Below are 14,407 nucleotides of genomic sequence, written 5' to 3' on the forward strand. Positions count from 1 at the left end.
TAATACTTTGTTGCTCATCTAAGTATCACTTGTCATTTTTGCCAACATCCATTAATGATAATCCTCACAACATTCCTGTGAGGTAGATATTTGGATCCCCATTTTACAGATGGGTTAACTGTGGCACAAAGAGGTGATGTGACTTGCCTAAGGTCAATAAAATGAGAGACGAGAAAATGTGGAAGAGAGATAACAAGGTAGCACCTCTATTGTCAGAGAGCCGTATTTTTCAGTGAGAAAAGATAATGCTAAATGTTTCTTTAAATTGGGCACATCCACTTTCTTCAGTGTACATACTTCTATATAGGTATTGGCACACTATGGAAGATCAATAATTTCCCTTGGCCTATTAAAGATTAGGTCAATTCCAAATGATCTGGTTCTTAAAAAAAAAAAAAAAAAACTTTTGAGAGAAGGATACACCCCAAGTTCCTGAAACTCAGGTCATAGAAGTCACTAATTCCTGAATTTTGCAGATTACTTTGTTTCAAAGGGCTATTGGAGTTCTAAAAATGTTACTATCACATACATGAGCACTGTGCTCTAGGTGTTTCCACAGCTATAGAAGTAAACATTTCAGATACCACTATACAGGTACTCTGGAACTGAGCAATTAAGTAAGTAGATGGCAAAGTGTGGGAGCCAGATTTCTCACTGTTGGAATGGAAGGTCAGAGTAAACAAAGGTTAAATTAATAGTAAACAAAGGATAAGATGATCCATGTGATAATGGATTGGAGTTGGATACATCAGTATGAACTCATGTTTAGGTTAATAAAGATATGGATGATTACATACAGAACTATCTATAGATACATGTATGTATATATAGATATACATGGGTTATTATATATGCATATATTTCCTTGCTCTATCAGCTGAAATGACCTAGAGGCAACAAGACAACTGTAGCAATAAGCATACCTAATGCCCAGATCTTGATTTCTAACATAATTTTCCATTAACAGAAACCAGGACTCCTTAAAGAAATGGTTGATTATAGGATTGGGGGGAAAAAAAGAAATACAAGATGAGCTTGGAGCATCTTGTAGTGCTACAAAAGAAAGGTGTCCTAAAAAAATGATGGGGTATGTCCAAAGTACATGAAAGTCAAGCCAAAAGAGTGCCCAATGGTCAAAGCTGGAACTATTTTAGACACAAAATAAGTTGTATTGGATTATAACCCAAATTACAAAATAAATATCCATGAGTCCATAGTGATACCTACCAATAAATGATTGAATTTATTTATTAATAAATGAGGGAGAAGAGACAAATCTCCTATGCAGAATTCCCAATAATTATGTAGATACTCACCCTCAACGATGTAGTGCATAGCTAACCACTCCTTAAGTGTAGACTGTACATTGTGATTTCCTTCCAAAGAGTACAGTATGTAAGGTGGGACAGAGGAGAAACCTGACAAACAGTATCTCAGCCAGATGATCAAGATTAACATCAAGAGTATACATCATGTTAATATGTATAGGAAATGTCAGTTCAACTTTGTGATCTTCATTCTCCAAACCTGTAAGCTCCGTTTAATCGTGAAAAATAATTAGATATTAATTGAGGGGCTCCTCAAAACTGTCAAGGTCATAGGAAACAAGGAGAATCTGAGAAATTGTCACAATCCAAAGAAGCTTAAGGAACTATGACTACTAAATGAGATGTGGTATCCTGAATGGATGCTGGAACAGAAAAATGATATTAAGTAAAAGCTAAGAAAATCTGAATAAAGTTTAGATTTTAGTTAATAGTAATGTATCATCATTACTTCATTAATTGCAACAAATATATCATTCTAATGAAAGATGCTAATAATAGGGAAAACTAGGCTTGAGGTATAGGGAAACTGTACAATTGTCACAATTTTTCTATAAATCTAAAACTGTTTTAAAATTAAAAGTTTATTTAAAAAGAAGTTATTCTTGCAAACCTTTCTGTCTTACCCATACTTAATTCACTCTACTTAATGTACTCAGCTGTTCATATTGTTCATATTTTTCCCTAATTTTCCAAAAATAATTATCAATAGTAATGGTCAGCTGCTAATCATCTACAAAAGGACGAATTCCACTGCAACAAATTCCAAGATATTATTCAACCCTATCGAACAAAACCATTTTCCATTCCATAGGCAACCATCCACATAATGGTGGTTTGCTGGTGTGAGCACAGTAAATACAATAAATTCCAAATGCTACCTTTGAGAGACATTTCTTTTCCACATTTATTTAGCAAAGTTCTATGTGCTCTTGGTGTGGTACAGCACTATATTGTATTTGAGTACCTGTACTCCATGAAATATTCTTAATGACTTTTGACATATTTCCTAAAGAATATATAAATAATTTGTAAAGATTTTATCATTATTTGGAGGGAAGAGGACAATGAAAATAGGATTAGAATATTTTCCTGGCCATAGACAATTAATAAATCATTAATAAAGTCCCTCATTACTTTGCAGGGAAAATTTGAATAAAAGCTTAAAGATGTTAGGGATACCAATATTTGGGATCCTAATTTAAATATCCTAGTTAGTAGGATTTGAACATAGTCTTTATTTATAAATAGATCATATGCTCCAATGCAAAAGATTTTGAGGTCTGAGGGGCACAGGTCAGTTATGAACTCTGAAAAAGAAGTCTCAAATCCAAACTCTGGAGACAAAGAGTATGTCTTTGGATTCTACTGTGAAATACCATATCAACTACTCAATTATAAGCTTAACTTATGCATGATGGTAACTTTAACAACATAAGTTTCACCTTTAACAACCTGTCTTACAGCTGCATAGGGAGATACTCCCTATGCTTTAACAATTAGTCTGTAATGTGGAACTTGCAACCAAAAGTTAAGGTGAAACCTATGTCAAAATAACAAGGGTAAAATAGTAAGAATCTACATATCATTTTGAAAAATACAGGTAGTCCTTGAATTTATGAGGATTTATGGTCTGGAAAGACACTGTAGCTTGAAATGAGATAAATCAAACCTGAGATATTATAGAAAGTGTTAAAAATGGAAAAAAATTGTGTGCCTAATGTTATATATCAATGACCATGAGCACATTTTACTTACCATTTAGTCAACTGTAAATTATTCTGTAAGTGGTTTAAATTTTTCTGAAGCATAACATATAAAATAAGACAAATATTGCAACCAATCATGTAATTTTTTTTTAATTTGGTTTAATAATGTGATCCCTGGGAGAATGAGTGTGCAGGTCTATAAACCTCAAAGAAACATCTTGGGAAGAAATCTGACCCATATTTGTCTCATCTGCAAAATGTTAACGATGGGTAGGACTATATAGTTGATAGGATCCCTTCTTGGTACTAGAATTCTATAATTTAGTCAGAATAAATGGCCTTGGGAGGTAGCCTAAAGTATTCAAGAGAGACTGGTTAAATATCTGCCAAGAAAAGGGGATACCATATGAAGAGAATATTTTCCAGGAGAGAAGTTGTGTCCACAATTAAGTGATTAAAAGCTCCCCTCCCCCACCCTGGGAGAGGACATTTGCCATGTGGAGGTAGATCTGAGGTCCAGCGCCTGGAACAGAGGGTTTTATGTCCCAGACATTATGATAAACCAGTCTGATTAGGTAACCAAATGTGTATATTATGCAACTTGCTATAATGGATAAAAGAAATGTCTTAGATGTTCACAGCAGTTGTAGTACATCAAATTGCTTTCTGTTTGCTATTAATACTTTTCACTAAAATCTTCTTATATTCCATTTGAAACATACAGGAATGCATGTTAATAACCATGGAATTAACACATTTTCTCTTTTAACCTCTCACCTCTGTGTAACATGGCCCCAGCGTGTCATTTTTTCATCATGCAGTATGTTCATAACAGTAGTTTTATGTAAACAGAAGAATAAACAATACAGCTATCACCTCAAGACACTGTCTCAACAGATTGTCATTTGAATGACGCTTGTGATTACAGCACTTTTGATATCCTATACAAAGGAAAGTCCCCCTCTATTTGTTTACAGTATCATCTTGGATCTACTTGCTCCTATCACTGCCCAATTCACTCTCCTGAAACATTTTTTCTTTCCATACTGGCATGTTAGTGTGTGCTTTGAAAATTTTATCCAAGTTTAACATAACAAAGAATGTAACTGTGTAGAAAAATCTTTAATCCTGAAGGAGGAGGAGGAAGAAGAGGGTGAAAAGGAGGACAAGAAGATCCTTTATTTCCCTTTGATGGACTAAAAAAGCAAGAAGCACCAGCACTGTTTGAAAACCACAATGTAAGAACAAATAGGAATGGTTTTACACAATCTTTGAGTTTGGTATGGGACTCAGTTTATTCACCAAGAATGTGCCCTATACTCAGGACCCAAATACCTGTAAATCTTATCAACCAACTACAATGTTATGCCCTCTTTTGCCTGGGAACTTGAAAAAAGTCATTTTAGGACACTACCAACCACATTGATATATTGATTCAAAAATATGGATAAGAATTCTATAAAACAAGAGAAAAATTAAAAAAAAAAAAAGCAGCATATGTTTGTTCACAGCCTTGAATTTGATTCCTGTGTTCTTATTGTAGGAAAAATGTCCTATCTCATAACGGGCAGGGGAGGGGGCAACCATGGGTGCCGCACTGGAATTCAACCCATGTGGAGGTTGAAAAAACTTGGGGATGAGACAAGGAAGAAATGAAGATGGAATATAAGGAGTCTTCACGAAAGATCAGCTATCTTTTCCTCCAGTCTCATCAGTCTGGGTCAGTGAGCTGTATCCCATCCCACAGGCAAGCTGAGTCAAAGAGGAAAAGATGATCATGATCTTATAGAACACGGGCGTGTGCACGAAAGAGACCAGTGCAGCTCTTCTAGTGCAGTCTGTACCGCTTACGCGGTGTCATGGCGCCGGCGGTGCAGAGACAGGTGGTCAGAGCGAGAAAAGCTACGATTGCAGTCTGTGCACCGGAAAGGCTTGATGCCTGTGTGCTTGCGGAAATGGCGGGTGAGCTCATCCGAGCGAGCAAATTTCCAAGAGCAACCATCCCAAGTGCATTTATAAGGCTTCTCTCCTAAAAAAAGAAAATATGACAAAACAAAAGAAGTCAGATAAGAGACGTTTGGATACTGAAAAGATAACAGAGTACATAACCTTTTATTAAGACTTTGGTCAAAAACTTAAGCAATCACTTTAAAGACTCTTCTCCTTCACTTATACTGAAGTCCCAAAGAAAAGCCACGATGATTGAAAGGAAAACACATAGGCTGTGCCTCAAACTGGCCTTTGTTTAAATCCTGGCTATAATACATAGTAGGTGTGTGACCTTAAATAAGTCATTTCTCCCTGACTGGGTCTCTGTTTTCTCATCTCTTAAGAGGGATAAGAAATATCTCACAAGGTTGTTTGAAAGATTTTATCCTTTAAACACAGCCAACAAATGATGAAACTGAGATCCAAACCCAAATCATTGATATTTTCCACTATACCACATGGTAGTAACTATATTTTCTTCTTTAATACCTCCCAACAAATGGTCTGAAATAGAACCATACACACAAAAAGAACGTGTGATTCACTGAAATGGAATCTCAGCTGAGACCTTTCTCTGTGAAAGATCAGAAACTCAATGGCATGGAATGGGGTGAGAAGTGTCAAGTCAAACTATTTGAAATAGATTCACTTGGGCTATATATTGAATATGTATGCTCTGGGTAGAAAACTAAGTGAAAAAAGTAATATAAAGAACACAGTATGACTCCCATAGTGGTGTATATATCACCTAACACATATTTATATATTCAGAAAAAAAGGCAAGATCAATTCACTTAAATGTAAATTATGAGAGGAATTAACAGTGAGTGAATATCCAGAAGGTGAAAATGAGAATGGTGAGAAGAGGAATTTCTCTTTTTACTTTGCACCTTTCTGTATTGTTGGAATGTTTAAAAAATCATGGTATTGTATTTTATAATAAAAATTTTAAAGTAAAAAGATAAGAAGCTATATAATAAAAAATAAATATTTACTATGGTTAAGGTCATAGGATTAGGGTAATGATTATTTTCCTTTTAATGTGCTTCTCTATTTCCCATCTTCTACAATGACCATGTATAATCTTATAATCATAAATAAGTGACAATGAAGATACAAAATGCATTGTTTTCATTAATTATTAAATTTATTTATTTATTTATTTTTGACTGTGCTGGGTCTTTGTTACTGCACATGGACTTTCTCTAGTTGCGGTGAGCAGGGGCTAATCTTTGTTGTGATGTGTTCTTATTGAGGTGGCTTCTCTTGTTATGAAGCATAGGCCCTACAGTGCATGGGCTTCAGTAGCTGTGGATCTTGGGCTTAGTTGCATGTGAGATCTTCCTGGACCAGGGATCAAATCTGTGTTGTTGCATTGGCAGGTGGATTCTTAACCACTGGACCCCAGGGAAGTTCAAAATGCATTGGTATTTTAATGGTTTGTCTTACTCTAGCTCATTCTCCCCTTTCTCCGTATAAATGCTCCAGAGTATTTTATTTTATGTTGTAGTAAATTCTGGTGGCAATCTGGTTTGCATATGTTGTTTTTCAGCTTACTGCTCAACACTTACTAATCTTTCCAAGTGTTTACTAATTTAATTAACTGTGTAACTTTCAAATAATGGGCAACAGAATGACATTCACTCTTACTCACAGTTGTGGAAAATACCAAGGCAACTATTTTGAGGATTCATTCTAATTATTGATAATTTCAGTATTGATACCAATTATTTGATATCTATTACTGATAATTTCAATATTCAGACATTGGTGCATTAGCTGTTAAGAATAATGGGATAAGAGTTGTATGTATTGAAAACAAAAGATGGCCAATGAAATGTTATAAAATGAAAAGAAAAAGCTACTGAATAGCTAAGCATCACACACACACATGCACAGTAGGATCCCATTTATGGTTGGAGGTAGGGGTAATGTGCAACACTAAACATTTTTAAACTCAAAAATGACTTGATCATGTTGAATGTTGAAATGATCTAGCCATGATATGCAAGATGGATTACAACGGGTACAAAGCTACTGGCTTAATCTCTTGTCTGGCACATATAGGTACTCAAAATATTTATTGAATTGATGAGGGAAACTAGAGTAAATGTAACATAAGATTGAAATAAATAAAATCAGAAATAAGAGACAAGATATTACAATGGATGCCTCAGAAATAAAAATGGTAAGAAAAGACAATTATGTATAACTATATGCCAACAACTAGATAACTTATAAGAAATGGATAAATTCCTAGAAACATAACCTATGAAAAGTAAATTAAAAAGAAACAGGAAGCTCAAATAAAGAGATTAAATCAGTAACCAAAATTCTCTGAACAAAGAAAAGCCCAGAACCAGAGTGCTTCACAAATGAATTCTACAAAACATTCAAAGAATTTATACTAATTCTTCTTAATATCTTCCAAAAATGGGATAGGAGGGAACACTTCCAAACTTATTCTATGATATCAAAACCAAACAAAGTGCAAGATAAGAAAACTATAGGTCAATATTCTTGATATATACACATGCAAAAATCCTCAATAAAATCCCACCAAACTGAAATCAACAGTATATTACAAGGACTATGCACCATGATAAAGTTAGACTTATCCCCAGGATGATGCAAGGATAGTTCAGTATATTTAATCAATCAGTGGGATAAAACACATTACCAAATTTAAGAAAAAATTGGCATGATTATCTTAATAGTTGTAGGAAAGCACTTGAAAAAGTTCATGGGGGATTTTCAAGATGGCGGAGGAGTAAGACATGGAGATCACCTTCCTCCCCACAAATACATCAAAAATACATCTGCATGTGGAACGACTGCTACGGAACACCTTCTGAGTGCTGGCAGAAGACCCCAGACTTCCAAAAAGGCAAGCTAATCTCCACAGAATGAAGTAAGGCAAAAGATAAAGATTTAAAAAAGAGACAAAGGAATTGGGATGGAGACCTGTATCCCAGGGAGGGAGCCATAAAGAGGAAAAGTTTCCACACACTCAGAAACCCCCTCACGAGCAGGGACAGAGAAGTTTTAGAGCCTTAAAGGGGAAGTCAGCAACAGGTGCTTGGAAGGCAAAATGGATAGAATTCACCACAGAGACAGTTGTCGATTAGCACATCAAAGCCCAAGACACTGTTTGCACACCTGCCATGGCACATGGGGATTGGGTGCTGAGGCTCAGGCTTCAGAGGTCAGACCCCAGGGAGAGGATGGGGGTTGACTGCCATGAAGATACTCTGAGGGGGCTAGTATGACACAGCTGAGGGAATCCAGGGAAAAGCATGGGCCTATCACAGAGGCAAGAGATAATTGTAATGGGAACCCTTTAACTCCACACAGATCACAGATCACAGGACCCCACCTTTGTGTGTGCCATAGGTGGGACAAGCTGCAGCTGTGGACTGCAATGCCAAAGGCTGGGATATACTGGCTGGCCACCACAAAGGTTGGCCTGAGTGCTGGAGGCAGAACTAGCTACAACAGAAGTTTGAGATTCCAGAGCAGGATATGCCAGACAGTTGGCCACCACCAAAGCCTGCTCAAGTGCCAGAGGCATGGAAAAAGATGCCACTACAGTCCTGATCCCAGTGGTTGCTGCTATCATCAAGCTGTGAGCAGCTGCAGTTCACTGCCCACACCTTTCTGGGAGGCTATGCAGCTTGGCTCGGCCAAGGGACACACGACATAGGGCCAATTCCCCTGGGGGAGCCCATGACCTGACTCAGGCAGGACCAAATTTTTGCAGGTCTTGGCCACCACAGGCACTCCCTCACACACCAGTTGTGTCTGTTGTAAACCTCACTATTTGCAGCCCAACTGAGTGAGTGAGACCAAATAAGCCACCACTTTTGCCCCCTCTTATCTGGACAGGGAACAGACACTGGAGGGTGGCCTACAAGCAGAGGTGGGGGCAAAACCAAAGCTGAGCACCTGGAGCTGTGTGGCCAGAGAAGAGGCAGGGAAATAGCTTCTGCAGCTTCAGGTTCACCAGATTAAATCCCCACAATTAGTTTGAGACTGTGGACTTAGGGGGCAATTGTGGACTTTGGAAGCAAGTATAAGCTGGAGTGAGGACACATCTGAGTCTGAGCTGGCCCCACAGTGCCCACAGCAGATCCAGAGACCTTCCTAGAAATATTGGAGGACTTAAGAGTAGGCAGTTTGACTGGAGTTCACTGTGTGGTGAGGACAACAGAGGACATAGGAGGACATTCTTCTTATTACTACTCTCTTTCTATTTTTGTCTTTTTTCTTTTTTGTATTGTTCTGTTGCTATTTTATTATTCCATTATTTTTTTTAGAAAAATTACTTAATTTTTCCTTTTAAAATGTTTTTGCTTAAAAAATAAACTTTATTTTTCCCATTTACAGTACTTTTTTGTTATGTTGCATTTTTTCCCTATAGTTTTGGTTTTGTATTTTTGCTAATCTAGATTGTAGTATTCGTTCTCACTTATGGGTTTCTTTATCGGTTTGACTGCTCTCTTTTTTGGTTCCTATTTTTGTTCTTTTTTTCTAACTTCTTTGCTTTTTCTGAGGTTCTGATTCTCTTCGGGAGTTCTTGTCTATTTAGTGTTATTCTTAACTTTTGTCTTCGAGTTTTGTCGGTCCATGCTTTTGTTTGTTTGTTTGACTTCCTTATCCCCCCTTTTACTCTTTCTTCTCCTTTTCTCTCTTTCTTTCTCTTCGGTGCTGTGTGGCTGGTGGAGTCTTGGTGCTATAGTAAAGGATCAGGCTTGAACTTCTGAAGTGGGAGACCAAGTCCAGAACTATGTACCACCAGAGAATTCTCGACACCATGCAATGTTAATCAGCAAGAGGTCTCCTGAAGACCTCCATCTCAACACTAAGACCAGGACCAGCCCAAATGCCAGCAAGATCTACTGTCAGACACTCCATGTGAAACTATGCAAAACAGTAATAGAACTCTGCCCATTAGTAGACAGAGTACCCAAAGCCCCACCACACCAACAGACACCCCAAAACACATCACTGGATATGGCGCTACCCTTCAGAGAGATAAGATCCAGTTGCATCCACCAGAATATAGGCACCAGTCCCCCTCAAGAGGAAACTTCACAAGGCATGGTCCAACCCCACACACTGTGGGCAGACTCCACAAGTAACAGGAACTATGAACTTCTAGCCTGAATAAAGGAGACCTCAAACACAGTAAATTAAACAAAATTAAAAGGCAGAGAAATATGTAGCAGGTAAAGGAATATAGTTAAAACTCATAAGACAAAACAAATGAAAAAATACCTGAAAAATATTTTCACTCTACCTGAAAAATAATTCAGAGTAATGAGTAAAAATGATCCAAAATCTTGGAAACAAAATGGAGGCATAGATAAACAGAATGGAGGTATGGATTGAAAGGTCTTCTCAGGTAGCACTAGTGGTAAAGAACCTGCCTGCCAATGCAAGAGATGTAAGAGATGTGGGTCCAATCCCTGGGTTGGAAAGATATCCTAGAGGAGGACATGGCAACCTGCTCAAGTATTCTTGCCTGGAAAAGCCCATGGAAAGAAAAACCTGGCAGGCTACTGTCCATAAGGTTACACAGAGTTGGACATGACTGAAGTGACTTAGTACCTATATGGATTGAGAAGATAACAAGCACATAGAAAAAAAAAAAACAAAGCATATACAATCAGCAATGAACAACAAATAGCTGAGATATAAAATACACTATAGGAAACCAATAGCAGAATAACTGAGGCAGAAAAATGGACAAATTATTTGGATGGTAGAATGGTGGAAATAACTGCAGTATAGCAGAATAAATAAAAAAGAATAAAAAGAAATGAGGATAGTCTAAGAGACCTCTGTGACTACATTAAGTAAACAAATATTTAAATTATAGGAGTCCCAGAAAAAGAAGAGAAAATGAAAAGGTATGAGAAAACATAAGAGATTATAGGTGAAAATTTCTTTAACATGGGAAAGGAAATAGCAACCCAAGTCCAGAAAGCCCTGAGTCCAATACAGGATAAATCCAAAGAGAAATGCAGCAAAACACATAACAATCAAACTAGCAAAAATTAAACAGAAAAAAAAAATTAAAATAATCAAGGAAAAAAACAACAAATAACATATAAGAAGGTCCCCATAAGGCTAACAGTTTATCTTTCAAGAGAAATTCTGCAGGCCAGAAGGGAGTGGCAGGATATACTTAAAGTGATGAAAAGAAAAAACTTAACAACCAAGATTACTGTATCCAGCAAAGGTCTCATTCAGATATGATGGAGAAATCAAAAAGCTTTAAAGATAAGCAAAATTAAGAGAATTCAGCACCAAAAATCCAGCTTCACATCAAATGCCAAAGGAATTTCTTTAGACAGGAAATGGGAGAAAAAAGATATACAAAAACAAAGTTCAATTGATAACATAAATAGTAGATCATATATATCAATAACCACCTTAAATGTAAATGAGTGAAATGCTCCAACCAAAAGACAAAGACTGGCTGAATGGACCTCTATGTATCCAGTCTACAAAGATGAACCTCATACTTTGGGACACGTGTAGACTGAAAGTGAGTGTCCAGAAAAAGATGTTCCATAAATATGGAAATCAAAAGAAAGAAAGAGTAACAATACTCATGTCAGATAAAATAAACTTTAAAGACTGTTGCAAGAGATAAGGAAGGACACTACAAAATAATCAACGAATCAATCCAGGAAGAATATATAGCAACTATAAATATATATGCACCCAACATAGGAGGATCTCAAGACATTAGGCAAATGATAACAAATACAAAAGGGGAAATTGACAACAACACAATAATAGTGGGTGATTTTAACACCCCACTCACACCAATGGAAAGATCACCCAGACAGAAAATTAATAAGAAAACAAAAGCCTATAATGACACAGGGGACCAAAAGGATTTAATTGATATAATAGGACATTTTATCTGAAAGAAGTAGAATTCACTTTATTCTCAAGCCCACAGGGATCATTCTCCAGGATAGATCACATACTGCATCACAAATCAAGCCTTGGTAAATTTTAATAAATTGAAATTGTATCCAGCATTTTTTTCTCATTAAAATGCTATAAGACTGGATATCAACTACTGGGGGAAAAAACTATAAAATAGACACACACATGGACGCTAAACAATACCCTTCTGAATAACCAACAGGTCATTGAAGAAATCAAAGAAGAAATTAAAAATATCTAAGAATGTATGACACTGAAAACCTGACAACTCAAAACCTATGGGATATAGTAAAAGCAGTGCTAAGAGGGAAGTTTATAGTAATATAAGCCTACAGCAAGAAAAAAGAAAAACATCAAATAAACAATCTAACCTTAGACATAAAGTAACTAGAAAAAGGAGGACAAAAATCCCCAAGTTAGTTGAAGGAAATAAATCATAAAGATCAGAGCAGAAATAAATGAAATAAAAATAAAGAAAACAACAGCAAAAATCAATGAAACTAAAAGCTGGTTATTTGAAAAAATACACAAAACCTTTAGCCAGACTTATCAAGAACAAAAGGGAGAGGACTCAAATCAATAAAGCTAAAAATGAAAAAGGAGAAATTACAACAGAAAAGGTAGAAATACAAAGGATCATAAGAAACTACCACAAGCAACTATATGCCAATACAGTGGACAACCTAAATGAAACGGACAAATTCTTAGAAAGGTACAACCATCCAAGACTGAAACAGGGAGAAATAGAAAATATGAACACACCAATCACGAGCACTGAAATTTGAAACTGTGTCAACATTTTTCTAGCAACAAATAGCCCAGAGCCTGATGGTTTCACAGGTGAATTCTACAAAAAATTTAGAGAACAGCTAACATCCATTCTGGGCCTCCCTGGTGGCTCAGATGGTAAAGAATGTGCCTGTAATGTGTGAGATCTGAGTTCGATCCCTGGGTTGGGAAGATGCCATGGAGGAGGGCATGGCAACCCACTCCAGTATTCTTGTCTGGATAATTCCCATGGACAGAGGAGCCTGGCAGGCTACAGGCCATGGGGTCATAAAGAGTTGGATATGACTAAGTGACTAAGCACAGCACAACAGCTATACTACTCAAACTCTTCCAGAAAATTGCAGAGGAATGAAAACTCCCAAACTCATTTTACAAGACTATCATCATCATCCTGATACAAAAACCAGACATAGACACCACGAGAAAAGAAAATTACAGGCCAATAACCTTGCTTAACATAAATGCAAAAATCCTTAACAAAATACTGGCAAACCAAATCTCACAACACATAAAAAGGATCATACATCATGATCATATGGGGTTTATCCCAGGGATACAAGGATTCTTCAATACACACAAATGAATCAATGTGATACATCATATCAAGAAACTGAAAGGTAAAAACACATGATCACCTCAATACATAATACCAAGAAAGCTTTTGACAAAATTCAACACCTATTTGTGATTAAAAATTCTCCAGAAAGTAGGCATAGAAGGAACATACCACAGCATAATAAAAACTATATATGACAAGAAAGAAATAAAGAAAGTGAAGTTGCTCAGTTGTGTCCAACTCTTTGCAACCCCATGGACTGTAGCCTGCCAGGCTCCTCCATCCATGGGATTTTCCAGGCAAGAACACCAGAGTGGGTTGCCATTTCCTTCTCCAGGGGATCTTCATGACCCAGAGATCGAATCTGGGTCTCTGACATTGCAGGCATACTCTTTACCATCTGAACCACGAAGGAATCCCTAACCCACATAAATACTCTCAACAGTGGAAAACTGAAAGGATTTCCTTAAAAATCAGCAACAAGACAAAGGTGTTCACTCTCACCACTATTATTCAATGTCATTTTGGAAGTTCTAGCTATGGTAATCAGAGAAGAAAAAGAAATAAAAAGAATCCAGATTGGAAAAGAAGCAAAATTCTTACAATTTGCAGATGACATGATATTATACATAGAAAACCCTAAAGATGCCACCAGAAAATTACTGGAGTTGATCAAGGAAATTTAGCAAGGTTATGGGATACAAAATTAATATACAGAAATTTCTTGCATTCCTATACAATAACAATGAAAAATCAGAAAGAAAAATTAAGGAAAAAAATACTCACCATTTTAACAAAAATAATGAAATACCTAGGAATAACTCTACCTAGAGAAAGAAAAGACATCTATGCAGAAAATTACAAGACACTAATGAACTAAATCAGAGACACAAACAGATGGAATGATATACCATTTTCTCAGATTGGAAAAATCAATATTGTGAAGGCAATCTACAGATTCAATGCAATCCCTATTAAACTACCAATGGTATTTTTCACAGAACTAGAATCAAAAAAATTCACAACTTGTGTGGAAACACCAAAGAACCCAAAGAGCCAAAGCAATCTTGAGA

At 36.5% G+C, this 14,407-nt stretch overlaps 1 protein-coding gene across 3 annotated transcripts in view; it reads right to left on the bottom strand.

The window, feature by feature from the left end:
* Nucleotides 1-4,530: 4,530 nt before the first annotated feature.
* KLF8 (KLF transcription factor 8) overlaps nt 4,531-14,407 on the bottom strand; it is a 283,891-nt gene continuing 274,014 nt past the window's right edge. For all 3 annotated transcript variants that reach the window (XM_065915790.1, XM_065915791.1, XM_065915788.1), the window contains exon 5: nt 4,531-5,063. In XM_065915790.1, the coding sequence (XP_065771862.1) occupies nt 4,882-5,063 (182 nt within the window). In that variant the 3' untranslated portion in view covers nt 4,531-4,881. The remainder of the gene's footprint in view (nt 5,064-14,407) is intronic.

This window comes from Muntiacus reevesi, chromosome X, assembly GCF_963930625.1.
Source record: "Muntiacus reevesi chromosome X, mMunRee1.1, whole genome shotgun sequence".
Classification (NCBI taxonomy): Eukaryota; Metazoa; Chordata; class Mammalia; order Artiodactyla; family Cervidae; genus Muntiacus; species Muntiacus reevesi.